The 24,052-nt window shown below is 59.0% G+C and overlaps 1 protein-coding gene across 3 annotated transcripts in view; it reads left to right on the top strand.

Moving 5' to 3' along the window:
* The first annotated feature begins 934 nt into the window (after positions 1-934).
* LOC138099207 (acid-sensing ion channel 2-like) overlaps positions 935-24,052 on the top strand; it is a 71,367-nt gene continuing 48,249 nt past the window's right edge. For 2 of the 3 annotated variants that reach the window (XR_011146687.1, XM_068996323.1), the window contains exon 1: positions 939-1,582. Coding sequence is in view for 2 of the 3 variants with exons in the window: in XM_068996323.1 (XP_068852424.1) it covers positions 1,043-1,582 (540 nt within the window). In the remaining variant the exon portion in view is untranslated. Of the gene's footprint in view, positions 1,583-24,052 lie in introns of all 3 variants that reach the window. The other variant, XM_068996322.1, reaches the window with a different exon arrangement.

Genomic DNA, 24,052 nt, shown 5'->3' with positions numbered 1-24,052 from the left:
AGGGGCAGCGAGGGGCGGGGGCGATGCTGCCATGAGCGCGGTTCTCCCTTTCCCACCCGTTCCCTGGGAGCGGGGAGCAGCTTCGGCACGGAGAGCAGAAAGCCCCGAGCCCCCTCCAAAGCCATTCCCCCCTCCCCGGAACGCAGCGGCCGCACGGAGCCCGCCGCAAGCCTCGCCCGCCTTTCCCCAGGCTTTGCTCGGTATTATGTTCTCCCCCGGGGCTGCTGAAAAGCAGAAAAACAAACTCCTGCCGGAGGAGGGAGGAGGCAGCGGGGGGGGCCGGGGCCGGCGGCAGCCGGGGGATAACGGGGGGGCGGAGGAGGAGGAGGAGGAGGAGGAGAAGGAGGAGGAGGAGGAGGAGGGGGCTACTCCGGGGAGGCAGCGGCGCGATCGGCGCCGAGCATCGCTCCCTCCGCCTCCCGAGCGCCGAGCGGCCGGGACTGGCACCTCGGGAAGCTTCGCCCCGCTCTTCCTCCTCCTCAGCCTCCTCCTCCTCCTCCTGCTGCTGCTGCTGCCGCCGCCGCTCGCTGCCCGCGGCCGGGGCGCGCCCGGCGGAGCGCTCGGCGATGGCAGCGCGGGGCGGGCGCGGCGCGGGGCGGGCGGGCGCGGGCCGGGGGTAGCGCGGGGGTCCCGCAGCGCTCTCCCCGCCGGGGGTCCCGGGGGCCTCGGGGTCGGAGCCGGGCAAGGTCGCGGCGGGGCTCGTTCGGGGCCGGTGTCGGTGTCGGGCGGGGCGCGGTACCGCGGGATGTGAGCGGCGCGGCCGGGCAGGGACAGGGACAGGGGCAGGGACAGGGACAGGGGCGGGCGGTGCGGGCGGCGCCGGTGGCCCCGGTGGCCCCGGGCCCGGCATGCCGCGCTGCCGGAACTGCCGCCCGCCGCGCAGCTCGGGGCCGCGGGCCGCCCGCGGGCGCTGCCCCCGCCGCTCGGGGCCGCAGCCGGCGGGGGGCCCGGGGATGGCGCGGCGCTGCTCGCCCTGAGCCCGGCCCGCAGGAGGACGAGCGGCGGCGGGAGGAGCGGGAGGAGGAGGAGGAGGGGAGCGCCCATGGCGCGGGGGCGCCGGGCGCCGGCGCTGCGCACTCGGCTGCACGGGCTGCGCCTCATGTGCTCGGCGCGGGCGGCGCCGGCGCGCCGGGCGCTCTGGGTGCTCGCCTTCTGCACGGCGCTGGGGCTGCTGCTGGCCTGGTCCTCCGACCGCCTGCTGCACTGGCTCGCCTTCCCCTCGCACACCCGCGTACGCACCGAGTGGAGCCGCCAGCTGCCCTTCCCCGCCGTCACGCTGTGCAACAACAACCCGCTGCGCTTCCCTCGCCTCTCCAAGGGCGACCTGTACTACGCGGGGCACTGGCTGGGGCTGCTGCTGCCCAACCGCACCGCGCGGCCGCTGCTCACCGAGCTGCTGCGCGCCGACGAGGCGCGGCTGCGCTGGTTCGCCAAACTGGCCGATTTCCGCCTCTTTCTGCCGCCCCGCCACTACGAGGGCATCAGCGCCGACTTCATGGACCGCCTGGGCCACCAGCTGGAGGACATGCTGCTGTCCTGCAAGTACCGCGGCGAGCTCTGCGGCCCGCACAACTTCTCCGCGGTGAGTGCGCACCGGGAGCCCCAGCTGCTCTCGGCTCCTGCCCGCGGTTGCCCGGGTCGTGTCGGTTCTGGTCCGTGTCCCCGGGTCGTGTCGGTTCTGGTCCGTGTCCCCGGCTCCTCTCGTTCCGAGGGACCCCAGGGTCGTGTTGATCCCGGTCCGTATCCCCGGTTCGTATCCCCGGATCGTGTCGGTCCGTGGACCCCCGGCTGATTTCGGTCCAAGTGACCTCCGTGTTCGTGTAGTTCTGATCCGTGTCCCCGTCTCCTCTCGGTCCGAGGGACCCTCGGTTCTTGTCGGTTCTGTCCGTGTACCTGGTTCGTGTCGGTCCAAGGGACCCCCGGGTCCTGTCGATCCGGGAACCCCCGGTTCGTATCGGTCCCGGTCCGTGTCCCCCTCCCCGCTCCGGTCCCGGCCCCGCCGCCGCTCGCTGTGCGTTTTCCCACGGTGCCCGGAGCGCTCCGGGGTCGCGGCGGTCCGGAGGGTCCGGCGGGTCCCGGTGAGTCCGGCGGGTCCGCATGGCCGGCAGGGTCCCCCCGGCCCGGGAGCCCCTCGGGAGCCCCCCGGGAGTCGCTGCCCACGGAGCGCTTTCCCTCTCGCCGGTTTCTCCGCCGGCCCGCAGCGATGCTCTCTGGTCTAGGGGTGACTCTCTCTGGCGTGTGAGAGGCTGGCTGCTGCCTTGGGCTTTAATTAGAAATAATTAAATTAATGTTGCACCATCCCCGCCGCTTCTGTCCCACGTTCCCTGTTGCTCCCCGTGTAGTCGCACCCGGATTTTTCCCCTGTCCAAGCCGAGCTGCCCCAGGTGCGCTGTGGCTGCAGCGCGGGTCCGACCCAGCCCTGCCCATCCCGCCGGGCTTTGCCGTGTCCGGGCCGCCCGCGCTCCGTCCGGACTCCTTGGGCTCCCTGTGCATTCCCGGGAGCCCCTGGAGCTGCTGCTGTGGGGCTGTGCCGCGTGGGGTGCTTTGGGATGCGGAGCTTTGCTGATCGGAGCTGATCCGGGAGGTGTTTGAGCCCCGATGAACCAGCGGGGTTTAGGATCAGCCCAGAACTCAGGGCAGAGCTTTACAAACCACTGGGAGTGGGATCCCTGCTAGGGAGTATCCCGGTGGGACTGCTGGGATGTGTTGAGAGGAGACTGAGAGCTGGAACCAGAGGCACGGGAAGGACCCGGCGCTCCTGCCCTGGGAGCAGCGGGATGTTGCTGGTGCTGGAATATTCTGCTGCTCTGATCCTGCAGATACCGGGAGGGGCGGCTGTGATTGAACATCCTGCGAGGAGCGGGGCCGGGGTCTGTGGGGAGCGATCAAACTCTGTGTGGGAGCTGCGAGCGCCGGAGAGGAGCTGAATTCCCGGCTCTGCCTGGGATGCAGCCTGGAAATCAGCCGGAATTGTCCCTTTGGACCTGTCACGTCAGCTGCTAAACCGTGCAGGGGAGGAGGGAGGGACTCCCTGCGGGATGGAGGGAGCTGCCCGGGCTGTGCAGGCGGCAGCTGCTGCTGCAAACAGGAGCAGGAGTGGCACAGCTGGAGGGAAAATCCTAAATAAAATGGGATATTGAGACAGACTCCTTCCAGCAGGACAATCCGCTGCCGTGGCATGAGGAAATTGGGGAATCACAGCAGGAACAGGCAGTGGGCGGTGGGGAAAAGCTGCCTCCCCCTGCCAGACGCCGGGTCAGGATCTGATGGCGTTTGGCTGGGGCCAGGAGGGGCTGAGTGCAGCCTTCACTTCACTCCTGCTTCTTCCGAGGTGCGGCAAACCCGGTACAGGTTCCCGTTGTCCCGGGAAAAAGAAATCCCGGAGCGCTGCTCTGGCTGCCCTGGGAGGGCTGCAGGACTTGCTCGGGGATGGAATTGGGCATTCCCGGCGCTGCAGCTGCTGCTGGTGCCAGCACGGGGGCTGAGAGCGGGGTCTCCTCCAGCCATCCCGAGGTCCCAGAAGCTGCTTCCCGAGGCTGGGAGGGAGGGAGGGAGGGAGGGAATCGGGGGCTGCGATCCCTGAGATTCTCCCCGGGAGCTCACAGCACTGAGGGAATTGTTCAGCTGATGAAATAGGGAAAATACCCTTCCCATGCCAAAGGTTCCGGAGGGGCTGGAGGGAGAGGGGAATCCCTGTGCCAGGAACCAGCCGGATCTGCTCTCCCTGCCCCGGCTCTGCCCGCAGCAGGTGCGGGGCCTTGGTGCCACCTCCCCGTGTCCCAGCACGTCCCTCCTGTCTGAAGGAACAGGGGAGTGACCTCTGCGCTGTCCTTGAGGGGAGGCTGAGGAGCTTTTCCACCTGTGAGTCCCTGGTGAAGGAGGTGTTCCTTGGGGAGTTCCGGGAACAACTTCCCGGCGGTCTGGAGTGTCAGAGAGCTCAGGACGGGGGCACTTCCCGCCCTGGATGTGTGTTCAGGATGGAGGTGCCACGCCCAGGGGCTGAGGCTGCCTGCGGGGGCTGAGCCCGGGGCAGCCCCTGCGGTCTGGGGCACTTGGAGCTTCTGCTTCTCCTCTGGATGGAGAGGGAAAACCCCAGGGAGAGGCAGGAAAACCGTGTGGATTGAGCTGGGCACGGACATGAGGCAGGACAGGATGTGTGAGAAGATGAATGCAAACGGAATAAACGGGGGTGTAAAGAGAATTGTGCGGGTTTTACAGCTGCTCAGGAGCTCCAAGAGCCTTTCCTGTGCCAGAGCAGCGGGGGGAGGTGAGGTCAAAGCCCCGAAAGCCCAAACCCGAGGTGGTTTGGAGCAAACGAGTCCTGGCTGAGATGTGGAGCAGAGCAAAGGAGCTGGGGGGGAGCTGCACTCCTGTGACTCCTTCCAGCTTCGTCCTGCAGCTCCTACGGGACATTCCCACCCCTTCCAGCCCATTTCCCACAGGACATTCCCACTCCTTCCAGCCCCTCAGACCACAGGGGGAGTTGGGTTTTGTGAGTAACATGGAAAAGCAAAGGGACACTGGAGAACGAGCCCAACAATCCCAACGTGTGTGGGAAGTGTTGCTTTTATTCCCTAATAAATGGAAATCTGGGATTGCACTGACCTGTGGAGCTCGGGGCTGCGGGGCTGGGATGATCCAGTTGGATTTATCCCATTTTGGAGGGCTCAGGTCTGGATTATTTCCCAGCCTGCTCCAGGAGGGGTTTGTTGTCCCTGTCCATGTTTTCCAGAAGGATGAGGATTTGTTGATGAATCAGATGGAGTCTCCTGCCCTCAGTCAATGTGTGACTTTACTTATTTTAGGCTGGACCTAGAGCTGGGCTGTTGGGAAGGTTATCCAAGAATCCTGGAGTGCTTTGGGTTGGGAGGGACCTTAAAGCCCAGTTCCATGGGCGGGGACACCTCCCACTATCCCAGGGGGCTCCAAGCCCCTCCAGCCTGGCCTTGGACACTTCCAGGGGCAAAACCATCCAGAAATGCTCGGAACAGGATAAATCCAACCTTCCCCAATGCCCACGTGCTGATTCCAAGGGAAGGAGCCATCCAGCAGCTCCTGTCCTTCAAAACCTCTCCCAAATTCCAAATCCAGCTGCCAGAACTGGGCAGTTCCATGATTCAGGATCGGCTTTCCCTGGAATGGCCCCGTCCAGGACGAGCTGAGGCTCAGGATTAAGTGGATGCTGCTCTGCTCTGCGTTCCCTGGGTTTGGGGTTGATTGATTCCTCCGAGCCCTTTGTCCCTGGAATATTTCTCTCGGTTGCTGTGCTCATTGATTTCCTCCTTCCTATGATTTTTCATCCTGAGAAATTCGTGAACGGATCCAACACCTTGGGGGCTGCTCGTGGGGTGGGGTTTAGGGTTAATGATCTTCTCATGTAATAATTCCCCAATCAAATCATCACCTGTGGCTCTGCCTGGGGCCGAGGGGACGCTGGGGCTGTGCTGGGAGGGGTGGCAGGGTTTGGTCCCCATCCTTGGGAAAATCCTTGGGTTTCTGGGGTGTCCCGAAGGCTCTGCAGCCAATACTCGCCCATGCTTTGGTTTGCTCCGTTATTTTTGGTTAAACTGTTTTATTTATCCCCAGAGCAGGGACTTTATGGGGTGGCAGCTGCGCAGAGACCTCAATGCTGCTTTTAAAAACACTCCTGAATATTTGCCTGAAAGTCTGAGGAATATTCCTAAAATAGCCCTCAGGTGGGGGCTGTGATGGTGCTGCTTCCTCAGCAGAGAATCCCCCGTGGCCGGGGTGAAGCTGAGCCTTATCCCACTGAATTAATGGGATATTTCAGCCGTGGGTTTGGTGCGAGGGCAGACAGGAATTCTGTGTCAGCAGCTTGGAAAACCCAAAGCTTGGAATAGCTGCCAGCACCTTAATTAGCACCACCACAATTAACTGCACAGGAATTTCGGGATGTGGGGTTGTTTATTTGGGGATTTTCCTCACTCACCCACAACCTGTTTCACCCAATTCCCTTTTCCACCTTTATTCTCTCATATTTTTATTTTACTTCTTTGGTTTCAGCTTCTCTTCCAAACAGAGCTCTGGCGTGGGGGTGGGGTTACCTTTGGAAGGGGCGTGGGTGGGGCTGAATGGTGCCGATGTGGGGCTGCAGCCTCAGATGCGCTCCCGGATTGTCCCAGTGCCGCTCCAGGGAAGTGCCCGGAGCCAGCTGGACTCGGCCGGGGATCACTGCGGAGCCGAGGCCGGGTTCTCCCGAGGGAATCCCGCTCGCTTTGGGTTCCTGGTGGCAGAACCCGAGGAGGAGTCAGGGCTGGGCGGTGCCAGGTGCTGCCCCGAGCGCTGCTCGCTGGGAGAGCTGGGCTGAAGGGTTTGGGGTGATTTCTGTGGGTTCGGGCTCAGCTGGGCCCGGCACTGAGGGTGGAGATTCCTGATCTCCTTCGGAGTTGGGCGTTGAGGGGATTTGGAGTCCACTTGGGCTGGGGGATGAAAACAGAGCTGAGTTTGGCACTGAACTGGTGGGTCCTGAGAGGGGCCAGAAGCTGTGGGAGAAGAAGGACAAAGCCCAGGGATTCCAGTGCTGCCCTTCCCTGCCAGAGCTGCTCGGCTCCGGAGAGCTGGAGGGATCCCAGAGGAATCCATGGAGCAAGGGAAGCTGGGCAGCAGCAGGGCCTGGGCTGCTTCTCTGCCCCTCCAGTGCCAGCCCTGCCCTGGCAGGGACACCTCCCACTGTCCCAGGCTGCTCCCAGCCCCAATGTCCAGCCTGGCCTGGACACTGCCAGGGATCCAGGGGCAGCCCCAGCTGCTCTGGGCACCCTGTGCCAGGGCCTGCCCACCCTCCCAGGGAACAATTCCTTCCCAATATCCCATCCATCCCTGCCCTCTGGCACTGGGATCCATTCCCTGTGTCCTGTCCCTCCAGGCCTTGTCCCCAGTCCCTCTCCAGCTCTCCTGGAGCCCCTTTAGGCCCTGCAAGGGGCTCTGAGCTCTCCCTGGAGCTTCTCCTCTCCAGGTGAGCACCCCCAGCTCTCCCAGCCTGGCTCCAGAGGGGCTCCAGCCCTGGAGCAGCTCTGTGGCCTCCTCTGGACCCATCCCAGCAGCCCCACGCCCTTGGAAGGCTCAGTGACTTCCTGGGACTCTCCATTCCCTTCAGGTGTGGCCGGGAATGTCCCAGCAGCAGCAGGAGAACCCGGCCTTGCCGGCCTGGGGCAGGACAGGTGAGCTGGGGATGTGTGGCTGTGCAGGGAGCCGGGATTGCAAATCCCTGGAATTTGGGAAGAACGGGGCTGGGCTGGGCTCCTTTGCATCCCCCACCTTGTATCCCACTGCCCCTGGGTCCCAGAGCAGATCCAGGTGCAGATCCTGGTGCAGATCCCGGAGCAGATCCCAGAGCAGATCCCGGTGCAGTTCCAGGCACAGTTCCAGGTGCAGATCCCGGTGCAGATCCCGGAGCAGATCCCGCTGCAGATCCCAGTGCAGATCCCGCTGCAGATCCAGGTGCAGATCCCACTGCAGATCCAGGTGCAGATCCATGTGCAGGCTGCTGTTGGAATCCTTCACCACTAGTGGTTTTACCAACATCTGGGCAAGATTTTGGGATGAGAACTCCCCTGGACTGACCAACTGTGCCGGGTTGGAAGGGATCCACAGGGATCCTTGCATCCAGCTCCTGACCCTGCTCCTGGAATATGGGAACTTTTATTTCTGGCGGGGCAGGGAAAGCCTCAATTCAATGGGGAAAGGATTCCATGGAGTTCAGCCACTTCCCCCAGGAGCTGAACCCAGTTTCAGCCTGGGTTGGAGCCCAGACCAAACCCCTTTCCTTGTGCAGGGATTTCTGTGGTGAGGAGGGATGGGAGTGTTTGGGAATTGAGGGATGGGAGTGTTTGGGAATCGAGGGATGGGAGTGTTTGGGAATCGAGGGATGGGAGTGTTTGGGAATCGAGGGATGGGAGTGTTTGGGAATTGAGGGATGGGAGTGTTTGGGAGAGGAGCCTCCAGCTGCAGGAAGAGGAGGGGTTTTGAACAGAACTTTCCTGTGCTTTTTTCCCTGCCTGCTGTTTTTTCCCTTTTCCATTGATTGCATCCATCCATCCATCAGGAAAGGGGATTCCAGGTGCTAAAGCTGCAGTCGTCACCATGAGTTTGTCTGAGTTATGGGATAGATTCCCAGTAATTACTGCCCCCCCCCCCCCAGCAGAATTCATGGAATTAAAGCCCTAATCCCAGTCCCCGCCCACTCCGGGCTTCTGCCAGGCCTTAATTAACATTTGCTAATTGCTCCAAGATCTGCCTGGGACCAGCTCCCAGCAGTGCACAAAGAGTGGGAATTCCTGGAATGGAGGTGCCAGGGGCCCCTGGTGTGGGGAGGGGAAGGAAATCCAGGGGTGCAGGATGGGAATCAGTGGGAATTGGGCTCCCAGTGCCCCCGGCTTTGTTCCCTTGGGAGCCTGGGGCTGCTGGGTTTGCCCTTCTCTCTGCTCCAGCTCAGGGTAATTCCATTTATCCTGAAATCCCTGGAGTCTGTTCCTACTGGGAGCGTTGATGGTGCCATGAGCGATCCAGGCTGGGTCCAGAATCCGTCCCTTTTCCCACTGGGATGGCTGAAATTGGAGCTGGGATGGCTGAAATTGGAGCTGGGATGAGCTTTTATTCTTTTGGCCGTGTTGTTCCCATCCTGACATTTATCCTGAGTTCCCTGGGCCTCTGGAGTCTGTTCCCTCCCTCTGGGCTCGGGGCACGGTGCCGTGAGGGCCTTGCAGCATCCCAGGCTGGCTCCAGAATCAGCCCCTTTTCCCACTGGGATGGATAAAACTGGAACTGGGACGAGCTTTTGCTTTTGGGTTTGCTTCTTCCATCCTGGCCGTGGGTGTTCCGGGAGCTGGGATGGAGGGAAGCTGCTGGATTATCCTCTGGAGCAGGGACGGGCTGCTGCAGGGATCCCTCCGGATTGTCCATCCCTGGGAAGGGCTCAGCCTCCCTGGGGAGCTGCTGCTTGTCCAGATGTTTGCAGCTGGATCATCCAAGGGCTGATTCCCATTGCTTGGCCATGCAGAAAGCCAGGCTGGAACTGGCTGGGATGCAGGGATGCCCTTTGGGATGCCCTTTGGGATGTCCATGGGATGTCCTTTGGGATGCAGGGATGCCCATGGGATGCCCATGGGATGGTGGGATGCCCATGGGATGCCCTTTGGGATGCAGGGATGCCCATGGGATGCCCATGGGATGCCCTTTGGGATGCAGGGATGCCCATGGGATGGTGGGGTGCCCATGGGATGCCCTTTGGGATGCAGGAATGCCCATGGGATGCCCATGGGATGCCCATGGGATGGTGGGATCCCTTCTGTCTGGTTGCAGGGATTCCTGTGGGGCAGGAAGTGGTTGGGAAGATCCTGCCGAACTGCCAGGCTTCAGAAATGAACCCTGAGCTCCAAAGGTGGGAATTGTCCCCCCAGCCCAGCCCAGGTGGGCTCAGGGTTTCCCTCAGGGCTGCTTGTTGGTGGAATTCCCATCTTTCCTGCATTTCTGCTCCATGTCCCCTTCCTGGCCCTTTCCGGGTTCCCTTTCCCAGTCCGTGTCCCTGGGAGGTCCCCGATCCATCCTGACCTGCTTTGGAATGAGGGCTCTGCCCTCCTCCCCTGCTGGAACCCGGGAATCCCGACACTCCAAACCCCTGGGATAACACACCTCACTCGCTTCCCTCCAGCACTTCTGGGAATTCTCATCCTTATTTTTCCTTTCCCCCCTGTAATTTCAGGCAGTGGGAGCAGGAATTTTTAATTTTTTCATGGATTGCTCCATTCCTCTCTTCCCAATTTTATCATTTTCTCCTGGAATAAAACAGATTCCAGGCAAACTTCCTCCCCAAAGCCCTGGAGCTTGGAGGTTTTTCAGTATTGAAGTGAGAACACGGATGAGGACCTGGAGCTGTTCCCAGGCCTTGGAGCGCACTGCTGCCATCCCGACTTCGCTCGGCTTTATTCAATCAGGAGGAATGGCCCATTATAATCCAATTAACTGTGATTCCCAGGCAGGAATTCCTGACTTCAGGGTGGGGGAAAAGTTGGATTAAATGATTGGGAAAGGCTTCAGATTTCCGTGGTTTGGGATTTTTCCCCTGTTCCCTTTAAAAACCCTTCAGCAGCTGGGACCCAGGGTGAAGCCGTGGGGGGGAATCGGCTCCTGGGTTTGTAATAAATTCATGGAATGATCCCAAGTGATTCCCTGTGGGCATGGAGATCCTGCTGGGCTCCCAGCACATGTTCCTGCCAGGAATAATCCCATCTCTTTGGGATTCACGGCTCAGTGCTCCCAGGAAGGGAGGGCCCCAGTCTGGGCAGGGACAGAAGGATCAGCAGCTTGTCCGTGGAATTCTGTTCCTGCAGCTCCCAACAAACCTGGAGCGATCTGGGGGGGTTGGAGGCAGGGGGAGAAATGGGATCATGGAATGGTTGGGGTTGGAAAGGACCTTAAAGGACCTTAAGGGACACCTCCCACTGGCAGGGACACCTCCCACTGTCCCAGGCTGCTCCCAGCCCCAATGTCCAGCCTGGCCTGGGCACTGCCAGGGATCCAGGGGCAGCCCCAGCTGCTCTGGGAATTCCAGCCCAGCCCCTCCCCACCCTCCCAGGGAAAATTCCATCTCTTTCTCTCTCTCTCTTGCTTTGCTAAATTTTGTAGCAGTTTCCAAATGCCTCCAAAACCGTGGGGAATGGGTGGTGCAGCGGGAAAAGAGCCGGGGAGATTCCCTGGAATCTCTGGAATCCCTGGAATACAGCAACATCACATTCCCACAGGTGGATGGGACTTTATAACAAATACTTTGGAATAGCAATGGATTCTCCGAGGGGGGAATGATCCTTCCCTTCCGTGTCCTTCCTCCGTGCCTGGGATTAGGGGTGGGAACGTTGGGATCAGCTGCTCCCAGCACTCCAGTTCAGCTTTCCAGCATCTCCTGCTCTCCAGACTCCGCTGAATGCCGGGATCTCCTCCTTCAGGGAGTGCTGGAGCAGGAGGCCCCGCCCTGCCCAAGTCATTCCTGGGAAACAGGAATCCCGAAACCCTGACTGAAGGTGGCAGATCCCGGCGCTGTTCCCACAGTCCCAGCTTCCCACACCATCCTAAACCCCTTGGGATGTCAGAGCCGTCCATCCCTGTGTTCCTGGTGATGCCTGCAGCCGGATCTGCCCCTCTGGGAGCCTCCTCCAGGTCCTGGGTGATTTGTGGGACCCAGGGCTTCGGCTGGATCCTGCTCCCAGTGTTTTATGGACACTCACTGCCACATTCCAGTGAGGATCCAGCCAGGGATCCTCCCAAGCTCCCTGTTTTCCTCTGCAAAGTCCATTTTACCCTCACGAGCTTTGCCCCTTTTCTTTCTCCCTTCATCGAACAAAGCTTTCCTTCTGCTCAGCCCTTCCCTCCCTGTGGGTTTTTCCTGGAGGTTGGAGTCATCCATCCCTCCCTCCCTCCCCCCATCCATCCCTCCATCCCTCCCTCCATCCCTCCATCCATCCATCCCTCCCTCCCTCCATCCCTCCCTCCATCCCTCCACCCATCCCTCCCTCCCTCCCTCTCTCCCTCCCTCCCTCCCTCCCTCCCTCCCTCCCTCCCTCCCTCCCTCCCTCCCTCCCTCCCTCCATCCATCCATCCCTCCCTCCATCCCTTCCTCCATCCATCCATCCATCCATCCATCCATCCATCCATCCATCCATCCATCCATCCATCCATCCCTCCCTCTATCCCTTCCTCCATCCATCCCTCCCTCCATCCCTCCCTCCATCCATCCATCCCTCCCTCCATCCCTCTCTCCCTGCACCCTCCGTGCCGGATTTGGGCTCTCCCCTCCCCGTGGTGGCCGCAGTGCCGGGGGAGCTGTGCTTGCAGGGGCTGTGTCAGGCTCGCTGCTCTCTCCTCTCAGACACTCAAATCCAATTCCCAGGCAGTAAATGTGGGATCTTCCTGACCCCGATCCCGTTTTTCTGACCCCGATCCCGTTTTCCTGACCCTGCAGGGCCGAGGCTTCCCTGTGGCCTCTGTGCCACCGAAGGAGTGAGGGGAGGGATGGGGCCCATGGGTGCTGCTGGCTGGGATGGGATTTCCTGGTGTGGGGGAGCTCCCAGCTGCTCCCAGCTCCAGGAAAACCCATCCCAGCCAGCAGCTGGATTTGATGGTTGTTGGAGGTCCCTTGCACCTGAAATTCCTTTTCCCTTCCCCTTCCCCAGAATCTCCTGTGCCTTGGATTTTTCCAAGCTCTGGACACTTCCCACCCTTTCCTGCTCGTGCCCATTTATCTGGCTTTGCTTTTTCTGTGCCCAATTCGTTGTGCTAAAACCATTCCAATGGATCCAAGGCCCTTGGAGAGGGGAGCTGCTGGGGGCAGGTGCCTGGGCAGGGAGATCCCCAAATTCCTCAGTGTCCTGTGGCAGCTGCTGGGACAGGACCCATCGCAGCTCCCGGTGTGTCCCTGTTTGGGGCATTTCTGGCTCTGGGATGAGCCGGGGTTGGAACTCTCGTGTTTCCGTACTCACATCGATATTCCTGCTTTTCCAAAGGCCTTTCCCTCATGGAATCAGCGTTCAGCTTTCACTGCACAGGAGGGAATTTCTGCTCGCCAGAATCTGATCCCCCCAAATGAAACCATCACCAGCAGTTAATGAGTGACGGGGGAAATTCCAGCTCCCTTTTCCCTGCCCCATCTCCCCTTCCCAAGGCTGGGGAGGTTTCGTTTGGAATGACTCCCGGATTTGCGATCTGCCGCATCCTGCAGAGGATAATCCGGGGGGGGGGAGATGCCTCGACATCGGCGGCAGCTTTTGGGGCTTTCCACAGGCTGGGATTTGGTGTGGGATGTGGGATCAGCTCCGTGTGGGATCAGCTCCGTGTGTGGGATCAGCTGCATGTGTGGGATCAGCTCCGTGTGGGATCAGCTCTGTGTGGGATCAGCTCCGTGTGTGGGATCAGCTCTGTGTGGGATCAGCTCCATGTGGGATCAGCTCCATGTGGGATCAGCTCTGTGTGGGATCAGCTGTGTGTGGGATCAGCTGTGTGTGGGATCAGCTCCGTGTGGGATCAGCTCTGTGTGGGATCAGCTCCATGTGTGGGATCAGGTCCGTGTGGGATCAGCTGTGTGTGGGATCAGCTCCATGTGTGGGATCAGCTCCGTGTGGGATCAGCTGCGTGTGGGATCAGTTCCATGTGGGATCAGCTCTGTGTGGGATCAGCTGCGTGTGGGATCAGCTCCATGTAGGATCAGTTCCATGTGGGATCAGCTCCGTGTAGGATCAGCTCTGTGTGGGATCAGCTCCGTGTCTGGGATCAGTTCCGTGTGGGATCAGCTCCATGGGGGATCAGCTGCGTGTGGGATCAGCTCTGTGTGTGGGATCAGCTGCATGTGGGATCAGCTCCGTGTGGGATCAGCTGCGTGTGTGGGATCAGCTCTGTGTGTGGGATCAGCTGTGTGTGGGATCAGCTCTGTGTGGGATCAGCTCCATGTGGGATCAGCTGTGTGTGGGATCAGCTGTGTGTGGGATCAGCTGTGTGTGGGATCAGCTCCATGTGTGGGATCAGCTCTGTGTGGGATCAGCTGTGTGTGGGATCAGTTCCGTGTGTGGGATCAGTTCCGTGTGGGATCAGCTCCGTGTGGGATCAGCTGCATGTGGGATCAGCTCCGTGTGGGATCAGCTCCGTGTGGGATCAGCTCTGTGTGTGGGATCAGCTCCATGTGGGATCAGCTGCGTGTGGGATCAACTCCATGTGTGGGATCAGCTCCGTGTGTGGGATCAGCTGCGTGTGGGATCAGCTCCATGTGGGATCAGCTCCGTGTGGGATCAGTTCTGTGTGGGATCAGCTCCGTGTGTGGGATCAGCTCTGTGTGGGATCAGCTCCATGTGGGATCAGCTCCGTGTGGGATCAGCTCCATGTAGGATCAGCTCCGTGTGGGATCAGTTCCGTGTGGGATCAGCTCCGTGCCTCGGGAGAGGGCAGCGTTACACCGAGGGTTCAGCAGCCCCAGATCCCGCGGATTGGCTGCGCTTTGATAACAAACCCCATTTGAAGATGGTTGAGGATTTTTTTTCACTGTTTGTGTTTTGCCTCCAGCCTGGGCCCTGCTTCAGATGAAGTTTCCAAGCTGTCCTTGATGGTTTGAAGGATTAAAAGGAGATCAGAGATTTTCACACATCCTTAGTGCTGGCTTTAAACATCCAGCACTGGGGGATCCCAGAGCCCGGGGAGGGAATGAAATCCCGGGATAATCTGGTGATGGCCCCACCTCGAACCCTGGTTCAGTTCTGGGCACCTCATGACAAGAAGGACCTGGAGGGGCTGGGGCATGTCCAGGGCAGGGAACGGAGCTGGGAAGGGGCTGGAGCCCCAGGAGGGGCTGAGGGAGCTGGGAAAGGGGCTCAGCCTGGAGCAAAGGAGGCTCAGGGGGGCCCTTGTGGCTCTGCACAAGTCCCTGACAGGAGGGGGCAGCCGGGGGGGTCGGGCTCTGCTGCCAGGGAACAGGGACAGGAGGAGAGGGAACGGCCTCAGGCTGGGCCAGGGCAGGCTCAGGGTGGACAGCAGCAGGAATTTCCCCATGGAAAGGGTGCTCAGGCCTTGGCAGGGGCTGCCCAGGGAGGTTTGGAGTCCCTGGAGGTGTCCAGGGAAGGGCTGGAGGTGGCACTGAGTGCTCTGGGCTGGGGACAAGGCGGGCATTGGGCACAGCTTGACCTCGATGATCCTGGAGGGATTTTCCAAGCTCAGAGATCCTGGGATTATGTGGTTCTGAGCTGGGAAATGGAGTTAGTAGGGAGGGGAAGCTGTGTGGGTTTGGAGAGCTTGGGCACTGCCAGGGATCCAGGGGCAGCCCCAGCTGCTCTGGGCACCCTGTGCCAGGGCCTGCCCACCCTCCCAGGGAACAATACCTTCCCAATCTCCCATCCATCCCTGCCCTCTGGCACTGGGAAGCCATTCCCTGTGTCCTGTCCCTCCATGCCCTGTCCCCAGTCCCTCTCCAGCTCTCCTGGAGCCCCTTTAGGCCCTGCAAGGGGCTCTGAGCTCTCTCTGGAGCTTTTCCTCCCCAGGTGAACATTCCCAGCTCTCCCAGGCTGGCTCCAGCCCCTCTGATCCTTTGTTATCCCAGGCACAGGAGCCTGAGCCACTTCCCATGGAAAATCCCGCAGTTTGTTTTGCTTCCTGTTCACTTCTTGAAGTGATTTTGCTCCTTTGGCCTCCATCCCCTCCCTGCCTTGGGAAAGGGGAGCTCCAGTGGGGATGAAGTGGATACCAAGGCCTCAGTGCTGCCCCTGGGAGCTCCCTGTGCCCACGCCGGTGATGAACGGGACCGGGCATTTCTGGGATTTCAAAGGCCGGTGCTGACTGGGGGGGCAGCGCCGTGGTTGGGTCCTCACCTCTCGTTTTGCCATCGGGAGGATCAGAGCGTTGCCCTCTGGATGGACTCACCCTGGGGCTTTGGCTCGTCCAGGAACAAGGGCTGAGCCAGAGGCTGCGAGTGCCTCAAACCCGCGGTTTCCCAGCAACTGAACAGGAGCAGGGAAAATCCCGAGGAATCCTCGATGTGCGGCAGCCGCTCCTTAGTGGTGCTGACACTGGAGCTTCATCCTCCTTTCTCTGGGCTGCTCTGACACAGCCACGGGGGTCCAGCCCGTCCCAAAGTCCCTCTGCCACGGCCAGGGAAGGACAGGAGACAGAAACCATCCAAGGAACCCACCCAAACCTCACCCAAACTGCACCCAAATCCCACCCAAACCTCACCCAAACTGCACCCAAACCCATCCAGCCCCACCCAAATCCCACTCAAATTGCCCCTAAATCCATCCAAACCCCACCCAACCCCCTTTGGATCCTGAATCCCGGCTCCTGTCTGCCTGTGGGAATCCCAGTGGAGCAGGGGACGGGATCCGGCCCTCCTGGGGCAAACCGCGGTTCCAGCCGGGGCTCGTTTGCCAGTTCCTGTTTCCTGACGAATTAAACCCAAACAGGAGCAGGGGAGCCATGGGAGCGGGGAAGCTGCTGCTGGAGCTCCTGGGTGAGGTTTGCTGCTGCTTTGGGACAAGCTGGGATGAGCAGTTTGTGCTCTGCCTCTGGAGTAAATTGTTTGGGATTTCCTCTGGCTGTCCGTGCTGTAGGAACTGGTGCAGATTTGGTGCTTTCGGGGGGTTTTTGCAGCCCCAGCAGCGTGGGGAGCCCTGAGGGAGCTGTCCTTGCTCTGCAGGGTTTGGGGTGCTGGAGGCTGCAGGACCTGGCTCAAACCCCAACCCTAATGCAGCTCAAAGCTCACAGGAACAAATCCTGCCAAAGGCAGCCCTGCAGGGAGGATCCAGGAACTTGGAAAACCAAATTGCTCAGGGTGTGATGGAGCAGAAGGGCTTTTGTGGGCTCCAGTGCCGGCTCAGCAGAGCCTGGGAGTCCCTTGGGGTGGAGCAGGGGAAGGGATCCTGCAGAGGCCTCAGCCCTGCTTGGGGTGGCCAGGTCGGGATTTGCTGGTGGGGTTTTTGTTATCTCTGCCTGGATTTGCTGTTGGACCTTGGGATGGAGGAGCTGGACTTGGGCTCCTCCTGTGTGAGCCTGGCTCAAAGTGCCGCTCTGCAGGGACGGGGCGGCAGCAGGGACAGAGCGGGTGGGCAACTGCTCCGGGGGCCTTCCCGAGGGTGGAGGGACCAGGCTGGGGTTGGGCGGGGTTTGGGTGGGGTTTGGGTGGGGCTGGATGGGTTTGGGTGCAGTTTGGGTGGGGTTGGATGGATTTAGGTGCAGTTTGGATGGGGTTTGAGTGGGGCTGGATGGGTTTGGATGAGGTTTGGGTGGGGCTGGGTGGATTTGGGTGCAGTTTGGGTGGGGTTGGATGGATTTGGGTGGGGTTTGGTTGGGGCTGGATGGGTTTGGGTGCAGTTTGGGTGGGGTTGGATGGATTTAGGTGCAGTTTGGGTGCAGTTTGGGTGGGGTTGGATGGGTTTGGGTGGGGCTGGGTGGATTTGGGTGCAGTTTGGGTGGGGTTGGATGGGTTTGGATGAGGTTTGGGTGGGGCTGGGTGGATTTGAGTGCAGTTTGGGTGGGGTTGGATGGGTTTGGGTGGGGCTGGGTGGATTTGGGTGCAGTTTGGGTGCAGTTTGGGTGGGGTTGGATGGGTTTGGGTGCGGTTTGGTTGGGGTTGGATGGGTTTGGGTGCGGTTTGGGTGCAGTTTGGGTGGGGTTGGATGGATTTGGGTGCAGTTTGGGTGGGTTCCTTGGATGGTTTCTGTCTCCTGTCCCTCCCTGGCCATGACAGAGGGACTTTGGGATGGGCTGGACCCCCGAGGCTGTGTCAGAGCAAAACAAGAGCAGGGACCGAGCGAGGGAATTTGCAGAAAGAAAGAAAACTGCAGAACCTTTAAGGCTGGAAGAGATTTCCAAGATCAAATCCAGCCTTCATCCCGTTCTTCAGATTTCTGGGATGGCTTTGCTGGGATAACAGGGCTCCAAAGGAGCAGCTGGCACCAGTGAATCCCAGTCCCTCGTCGAGGTGACCTTGCCCACGTCCCTTTTTCCTCCTCCTGTTCTTCCTTTTCTCTCCCTGCTGGGCTCAGCTCCTGAATCTCCATCTCCGCGTGAGCACAACTGGGAAACAGCTGGAAATCCACCAAGTCCTGATGGATTTGGAGGAGGGAATATTCGATCTGGGAGGGAAAATGGCTTTTTTTTCATCGCTGGAGGGATTTTTTGCTCCAGTTTAATGGGATTAGTGCTGGAGGTTTGGGGCCAGCTGTTCCCTCTGCAGACAGGCAGGAAAACATTCCAGCGCTCCACTCCTGCTGCTTTCATCTGGTAATGAGCTTGTCAGCAATTAGCAGCTCTTGGAACGGGCGCGAGTGACAACAGCGGGAGCTCAGCGCCCAAACGCTGCATTTTTCATGGAAATTGGGTGGGAAAAGGGCTGGAATGGGCGTGGGTTCAGGACTGACGGGCGGGAAGCGCCAGCGCTCTGCTCCGCGGCGTTTGCCGGTGTTCTGTGGAGGGTTTGGCTGCCTTTGGGGTCATCATACACAGGGATAATCCTTTGGGGTTCAGAGGGATAATCCTTTGGGATTCACAGGGATATCCTTTGGGGTTCAGAGGGACAGCATTTGGGGTTCACAGGGACAGCGTTTGGGGGTCCATAGGGATAATCCTTTGGGGTTCATAGGGATAATCCTTTGGGGGTTCACAGGGATAATCCTTTGGGATTCACAGGGACAGCGTTTGGGGTTCACAGGGACAGCCTTTGGGGTTCATAGGGATATCCTTTGGGGGTTCACAGGGACAGCGTTTGGGGGTCCATAGGGATAATCCTTTGGGATTCACAGGGATATCCTTTGGGGTTCACAGGGACAGCATTTGGGGTTCACAGGGACAGCGTTTGGGGTTCACAGGGACAGCCTTTGGGGATTCATAAGAATATCCTTTGGGGGTTTTTGAAAATGTTGAACATTTCTAGCCTTGAATTTTCCCTTCTCCCAGGCAGGAGGGGAGTTCATTGAAGATCTCAGGTCTGTAGAGTCTTTTTCCAGCCCAGCCTAGGGGGACATGGATGGCACAGCAGGTCCTGGGAGAACGGGATGTGCAGGGAGTTTCTGCAGGGTGAGCAGAGCTGGGGGGATTTTCTGGGCAGAAGGGAGGGGTTTTGTCCTGGTTGTTGGTTCAGAGCCTGGATTTTTCCCAGTTCTTTCCAGGTGGAAATAAATCCGGGATAGGTTTGAGAGCCCTGAGCAGATGTGGGGAAAGGCTGACCTGGAATCTTGGAGTTTGTGCTGCTCTTCAGCCCTGGAGAAGACTTGCAGTGCGTTGTTGTTGTTGTTGTTGTTGTTGTTTTTGAAGGCATCAGGCAGAGGAGATTCCTGAGCCTCTCCAGAGCCGTGGCTCCTTCCCTGGATTTTGTTGCTGGATTATTAAAGCTGAGCTGGAGGTCAGGGCTCGGGCTGGGATTTGTCTCTCCGAGGTTTGGTTGTGGAAGTGTTCATGGTCCTCCCAACCCTTCCCGTGGGATTTTCTCTCCTGCCTGAGGCTGACCAGGATGGGAATATTGGAATATTCCAGGAATATTCTGGAATCGTGGAATTGCTCAGGTTGGAAAAGCCCTCTGAGACCCTGGAACCCAACCATCGCCAGCAGTGCCCAGGCCAGCCCTGACCGTGTTCCCAAGGGCCACATCCCCATGGATTTTAATCCAGGGATGGGGATTCCACCTTTGGGGACAGCACTTTCAGGGAACAGATTTTCCTGGATACCCAACCTGAACCCTGGACGTGGCTGTTTGCCCTGGCCCAGCCTGAGGCCGTTCCCTCTCTCCTGTCCCTGTTCCCTGCGAGCAGAGCCCGACCCCCCGGCTGCCCCCTCCTGTCAGGGACTTGTGCAGAGCCACAAGGTCCCCCCTGAGCCTCCTTTGCTCCAGCCTGAGCCCCTTTCCAGCTCCCTCAGCCGCTCCTGGGGCTCCAGCCCCTTTCCCAGCTCCATTCCCTGCCCTGGAAGGCCACAAACGTTCCCATTCCTGGGACACTTCCATCCCACATGGAGCAGCTCCGTGTGTGCCCTGCCAGGGCTTTGGGGTGCCAGGGACAGAGGGGACATCGCTGCCCCCGAGCCCCAGCCAGGGCCTGGCTGAGCTCATCCAGCCTCTCCTCGCTCTCCTCAGCACCCTGAGCACGAATCCTGCTGCAGATTCCTCAAGGCTTGAACCCCCAGCTCAGCCGAAACCTGAGGGAATTCGGGATGTGCTGCCAGGCTGAGCTGTTCCCCCTGCCAGGAGCCTTTGTGGAAAGAGCCCCTTCCTTAAAAATCCAAAGGAAAGCAGAGCTGGAGATGGGATCGTGGCTCTTGCCCAGAGCTGCTGTCGCTCCCCACTCCTGTGGAGTTTCATCCATCTTCCCTTCCCAAACCCATCCAACTGCGATGCCTGCGACCCTCCGAGCCAATTAATCCTTGGGAAGGCAAAAAAAAAATTAAAAATCAGTTGAAAAATGTGTCCAGTGGGAATGTCCTGAGGGAAGAATAAATCCAGGGATAAATGAGGCTGAGGTTTGGCAGCTGCTGGAATTTCTCCTCGGTGACCTCGGATGTGGCTGCTGAGGGGACACCGAGGCTCTGCAGATGCCACTCCGTGGTGTCCAAGTTCTGTGCCCTTATCCCTGGTTTTGGCAGGAATTCTGCTCCTTCCCCATCCCCCTGGAAGCTGATGAGGGTTAATTGATGCTCGGGCTGATAACGAGCTCTGCTGCAGGGGCCTCGCTCCAGTCCCTGCAACCCCCGAGGTTCGCTCGCGTCACATCCCCAAATTCTGGGATTTGGACAGGGAAGTGTTTCCCAAGGGCTCTGCTCCTCTGGAGCTGCAGCCAGGGGTGGATGAGGGGGAGCATTCCCTGTCTGGGCTGTGCTGGGTGCAAACTTTGGGATTTTAGCCCAAAATCTGTCAGGGACAAGCCGAGGCCTGGTGGGTTCATTCCGGTCCCGGAGGGGTTTTATTATGGAATGTGTATTTATTATTATGGAATGTGTATTTATTATTATGGAATGTGTATTTATTATTATGGAATCCTGTCCCAGCCGAGGTAGGATTCCTCTGGAAGTGCAGCCCCTCAGCAGGAATCCTTCGCTGGCTGCTGCCCCGTCTGCCCCAGTGACTCCCAGGGACATCACAGGGACCCCCCAGGAAATGCCATCCCTGGGGAGCTGCTCCAGCTCTGGATCCTGATTTGTTTTTTCATCCCCTTCTCCCGTTCCCTCCCTGCAATCCCTGGAGCTGTCCCAGAATCCCGGGATGCTCTGGGCTGGGAGGTTGCTCCAAGTCCCAGTTTGGGGTCTGGTGTGGTCCTGCCACAGGGAAGGGACCCTAAAATGGAGATGGAGTGCGGATCCAATAAAAACAACTCCGGGGTGGGAGAGGGAGGAGCTGCCCTTCACTGGGATTTTCCATCTGGAGGATCAGGGATGTGAGGTGATGGGAGCAGGGATGGTCCTGGAGGTGCCTCCCTGTCCCTCTCCTCCAAGGGAGGAGAAAAAAAAATGGAAAATCCATGGGAAATCCATGGGAAATCCCTGGCTTTCAGTGCTGTTCTCAGCTTCAGTGCTGGGCCTGGGGGATCTCCGTGTCCTGTAGGATCCAGGGGTTTTTGTGGAATAAGGAGGAAAATTCCTTTGCTCCAGCCAGAGCTTCTCTTTTCTCTCCAGCTTCCCGGGACAGCAGCGATTCCCAGGGGAAAATTCCCTCATCCCAGGCATTCCCAGCGTCTCCTGCTGCCATCCCCTGCTCCCGGGGGAGCCTCTTCCTCTCCTGCTGTCTTTTGGTGCAGCTTTGATTCCCCCTCCCCTCCCAAATCCGTCTTTTTTGGCTCCCTCCTGGCAAAATCCGTCACCTTTTTTCCATCCCCTGCTTCTGTTGGGCGCTTTTCCATCATCCCAGAGATCCCTGGCTCCGGCACTGGGAACATTCCCACTCCCCACCTGAGCCTGGGTTTAAGCAGCTCGGGCCGAGCTCCCTCCTCCATCCCCAAATCCAGTTTGTTCCCAGTTTATGGCTGTGCCCTTCGGGGTGACGGAAAGGGGACTTTGTGGGTTCAATCCCAGCTTTGTCCTCCTCGGGGGACATTCCCCACACACCAGGAATGAGCCGGGAATGCTCCCAGGATCCAGCCCTGGAAGTGACTCCTTTTGGAGCTGGGTTTTGCTGGGATCAGGTTTGGCTGGAATTACCTCGTCCGTGCTGTGATTCCTCATGGAGCACAAGGAGAAATCCATGGAAACTTCGCTCTGGAAACTCCGTGGTGCCTGGGCTGGATTAAACCTTATTAAACTTGATCCTGGGATTTCTGGCCAGCTGCTTTTGCTGCTGGAAAAGCCAGTGCAGCATCCAGGAGAGCTCTCCCTGCCCTTGTCCCAGGTGGAGCAGCTCTTGGAGAGGCTGGGAATGCTGACATGGAATGTTCTGCTCCTGCCCTCGTGGATCCCCAGCTCCTGGCTCAGCAACTGCATTTCCCATTGGTTTCCCTGGTTTTAAACTGGGATTAAACACAGGGATGGCTCCACAGTGATCTGGATAAAGGAGGAGCCCAGGGATGCCCTGGAGCAGCCTCGTTCCTTGTGGGAATTTTGCAGGGCCTGGTGACAACAACAACAACAACAACAACAACAACAACAACAACAACAACAACAACTTCTTCTTCTTCTTCTTCTTCTTCTTCTTCTTCTTCTTCTTATTATTATTATTATTATTATTATTATTATTATTATTATTATTCTATTTTCAGCTCCGATTCTCTCCCCACCCACAGCCAATCCCATGCTTTATTTTGATCCCAGTGTTTTAGTTCCTGCCGGGAGTGGGAAGCGCTGTCAGGGTTCCCAGGAGCTCCTCAGAGCCCATTAAAGGCTCCCTGGAATTGGAGCTTTCTCCTTGTTCCATGAGAATTCCAGGCTGAGCGTGGCCACCGCAGCCCTGCAGGGGAGGGTTCACTCCCAGATTAATGCACTTTATCCACTCCAAATTCCCGGTGTTTTTTCCGCCTGAGGCACCGAGTTCATCCAGGCAGGGGCTCAGGGAAAAACCAGGGAGCTGCTCCTGAAAGCGCCCCTGGAGCAGGAGGGGAATGCACATCTTGGGAACTTCTGGACAAAAAGTTGGGCAGAAGAAGTGGGGTTTTTCCTGAAAATCCTGGCTGTTCATCCTGGAATGGGATTGGAAGTTCCTTGGGGAGTTCAGTGCTGAGCCCATCCTGCAGCGTCCTTGACTCCCCCATTCCAGGGAATGTCTCGGGCTCTGTCACTTCTCATTTTCCAGCTATTCCCAGCTCAGATTTGGCTTTTGGGATGCTGGAGCTTTTCCTTGTTTTTCCTTTGGCATCATCCAGCCCTGCCTGATCCATGATCCCGTTCCCATTCCCACCCTGCATCAGGACCTTGGAGCAGCCACGAGCCCGGGGTCCTTCCATCCCATCCAACCCTTCCCACCCTCTCCTTTTCCTCCAGGGAGGGCAGGGATGGATTTAGTTCCTACAGACCTTCCCTGGCTGTGGGGAGTGGTCACTCCCTGGAGTCTGGTCCAGGCTGGGATCAGGGAAGGAGCAGCATCCCAAACATTGCTGGTGTGTGGGAACAGCTCAGGCAGGGCTGAGGGCTGGGCTATTTTTAGCATCGCTTGAGAAGGGATTTGGGATTCGAGCTTTTGATGGGAATGGGAAGCTCCAAGGCACAGCTGGAGCTGGGTGATCCCGGGATTTGCTGCTCTGGTGGGGACAGAGGGACATCCCCAAGGCCCTGGAGGAGTCTGGGACAGAGGATGGAGATGAACGGGAATTTTGGGTCTTTAGGCTTATGTTGGATATTTCAGAGGAACACAGAAGGGGTTTTGTCAGTGGGATCCAACTCCTCAGAGGAGATTCGGGGGAGGCTCCTCCAGTTCCGATCTCTGCTCCCGGTGAGGGGGGTCAGGAGCCAGGGAGCAGCTGGAGCTGTTCCAGGGGGCTTTGGGATGAAGATCAGGGAAAGGCTCTTCCCCCAGAAGGTGCTGGGCACTGCCCAGGCTCCCCAGGGAATGGTCCCGGCCCCGAGGCTGCCAGAGCTGCAGGAGCGCTGGGACAGCGCTGCCAGGGATGCCCAGGGTGGGGTTGTTGGGGTGTCTGGGCAGGGCCGGGCTGGGACTGGCTGATCCTGGGGGTCCCTTCCAGCCCAGGATATTCCAGGATTCTGCTCTTTCCGGAGACTGAAATTCTGCTCTCAGCCCCTGCCCCAGGTGGGAGCTGCCTCCGGGAAAAAGGAAAAAGGGGAGGGATTTTTTTGCCCGTGGCAAGGACAGGATTGGAGTCTGCAATGAGTGTCTGGAATCTGGCCAGGGAAAACATCCCTGGAAATCCTGGAGAAGGTCCTGCGTGTGCGGGGACAGCGGGACCTGGGCTCAGGACGGTCTTGGAGGTGTTTTGTGGAATCGGGGCGGGGGGAAATAGGGAGAAGTGCTCATCCCAGGCGTTGATCCCAGCAGCACCAGCGGGATCCGTTTGTCCCTTGCTGAGCAGGGCGAGGTTTGTGTGCTCAGCACTGGGACAGCAGCTGGCACCGGGAATTTGGGAGCTTGAACTTGGAGCTACTCAAA

Source organism: Aphelocoma coerulescens, chromosome 27, assembly GCF_041296385.1.
Source record: "Aphelocoma coerulescens isolate FSJ_1873_10779 chromosome 27, UR_Acoe_1.0, whole genome shotgun sequence".
Lineage (NCBI taxonomy): Eukaryota > Metazoa > Chordata > Aves > Passeriformes > Corvidae > Aphelocoma > Aphelocoma coerulescens.
The sequence above is the reverse complement of the archived record's forward strand: the minus strand, read 5'-3'. Positions and strand labels throughout refer to the sequence as shown.